General features: G+C 34.9%; 1 protein-coding gene across 1 annotated transcript in view; it reads left to right on the top strand.

The window, feature by feature from the left end:
- Positions 1 to 155: 155 nt before the first annotated feature.
- Positions 156 to 1,027, top strand: part of LOC107102684 (spermatogenesis associated 6-like protein) — a gene marked incomplete at its 3' end in the record, with an annotated part of 11,471 nt that continues 10,599 nt past the window's right edge. The window contains exon 1 of the mRNA XM_015402085.1: positions 156 to 267. Coding sequence (XP_015257571.1) covers positions 220 to 267 — 48 coding nt within the window. The remainder of the gene's footprint in view (positions 268 to 1,027) is intronic.

Here is a 1,027-nt window from a genome sequence, read left to right as displayed (position 1 = left end):
ATATATATATATATATATATATATATATATATTTAAATATTTTTTAATGAATTTCTTACGCTTCGGATAAATAGAATCTAAGAATCTTTCAAACATATTTGCAGAAATTAACTCGTTCAAAAAGCCAAACCGGAAATGCCGGTAACCATGGTAACCAGGTAACAAGAACAAGAAGCTGCTGGTTTCCGTGTCATTTCGCATTTTTAAAAGAAGGCTCGAATGTCCCAGAAAGCGCTGAAAGTCTGGGCTGAAGTCAAACTCGGAGCGGTAAGAAGCGGCCGGGTCTCTGTGCTTCTGGCTCGGTTCGGGAGTTCGGACGGTACCTTCCTCGGTTCGGTTCTCCTTCCACCCGCTGGAAATATGTCTGATTTTATATTCACCTTCAAATTATTCCGCTCATTTTGTTATAAAAGAAAGATGTTGTCTTTATTGGGTTCAGAAATCATTCAGAACTTTTAAGACATCAAAGTTAATTAATCAACAATGAAGCTGAAAAGGTGTGAAAGAAAAATCAGTTCGGCCTTTTTTTTATTTTTTATTTTTACTCCAGATTAATGGTTTAACTTGATTAAAACATATTTAAAGTCTAAAATAGGAGATAAATGTAGCTGTTCCTGGTGTTACTCTGCTTTCATTAAGATGTTTGTAGCTGATGGTTGCAGTGAGCTAAGCTCTCCTGTAGGGGTCAGTGTCACACAGGCTCTGGAGAAGCCTCTGATGGTATGGAGTCACTTTTGATCCATTATTGTTGCAAGCGAAAAGCATGTTTTGGTAATGGGAAGTTGATGAAAATGGTGGCTAGAATATAAGTTTTGAAGCATTTTATAAAAATAAATAAAAAAAATTTCTACTTTGTCAATCTTTAGTACAGTGGAATCAGCTTACAGTGATCATGTTGGTCCAGAGCCAATTTGAACACTATAAGCGGTTGATTACTATAGCAGAATATACCGTTATTTCACTTATTTTATATGCAGAATATCATCTAAATACCCTTTTTTTGGTTTTTCAATAATAAAAATGAAAT

The sequence above is a fragment of the Cyprinodon variegatus genome, unplaced genomic scaffold, assembly GCF_000732505.1.
Source record: "Cyprinodon variegatus isolate N-32 unplaced genomic scaffold, C_variegatus-1.0 Scaffold1297, whole genome shotgun sequence".
Lineage (NCBI taxonomy): Eukaryota > Metazoa > Chordata > Actinopteri > Cyprinodontiformes > Cyprinodontidae > Cyprinodon > Cyprinodon variegatus.
This window is presented reverse-complemented; position numbering and strand designations above follow the sequence as displayed.